This window comes from Poecilia reticulata, linkage group LG1, assembly GCF_000633615.1.
Source record: "Poecilia reticulata strain Guanapo linkage group LG1, Guppy_female_1.0+MT, whole genome shotgun sequence".
Classification (NCBI taxonomy): Eukaryota; Metazoa; Chordata; class Actinopteri; order Cyprinodontiformes; family Poeciliidae; genus Poecilia; species Poecilia reticulata.
In genome coordinates, this window is record NC_024331.1 from 33,342,704 (window position 1) to 33,343,436 (window position 733).

The following is a 733-nucleotide window of genomic DNA, read 5'->3' on the forward strand; positions in this document are numbered from 1 at the left end:
TCGGCCCTGACGCTGCAGGTTTCTTCCCCTCATAAATCTGCCGGTTTCTCGTGCTGAATGAAGCTCAGTGGTTGAACTTTGACCCTGGTGTTTCCAGGTGAGTCCGGCTTGATTCTCACCTGTTCTCCAGGTGAACCAGCTCCTCCTGGTGCTGCTCCTCCGCCCTCCTCAGCGCCTCCTCCAGGTTCGACCGCACCTCCTCCCTCTCCGCCTGCAGGCTCTGGCTGCGCTGCGCCGACGCCGCTGGACGGGAACAGGAACCGGGTTACCATGGCAACGGCAGGTGGGAAGGCAATCGGCAGTTTTTCTGGGAACAACTCGGAGCTGCTGACATTCCAGGGAGATTTCTCCCTGCAGCCGGGAACATCTGGAAGTATCCAAGGTATGCAGGCACACGCAGGCCCGCCGGTTCTGATCCGTCTGCAGCAACACCACCAGAACCGCGACCCAGAGCCGTGTTGCCGGGGGCGACAGCTGCTGCCGGGTCTGAATGGAGCTCAGTGTGGACGCCTGTCACCGCGGCAACAGAGTGTGAGCAGCTGACCCAGAACCCGAGGCTGGTTCTGATGGACGACCCGGTTCTGATGGAGCCAAATGTTCCTGAACTGAACCGGGTTTGGGTTCTGAGCAGCTGCAGGAACCAAACGCAGGGATGGTTCTACAAGAACCTGCAAACGGGTCGATTCTGCTCAACCCGCCGTGTGTGTGTGTGTGTGTGTGTGTGTGTGTGTGT

The 733-nt window shown here is 59.8% G+C and overlaps 1 protein-coding gene across 1 annotated transcript in view; it reads right to left on the reverse strand.

Annotated features, from left to right (window-relative positions):
* LOC103473192 (microtubule-associated tumor suppressor 1 homolog) overlaps positions 1–733 on the reverse strand; it is a 50,343-nt gene that overhangs the window by 6,320 nt on the left and 43,290 nt on the right. The window contains exon 11 of the mRNA XM_017303863.1: positions 120–243. Within this exon, the coding sequence (XP_017159352.1) occupies positions 120–243 (124 nt within the window). The remainder of the gene's footprint in view (positions 1–119; positions 244–733) is intronic.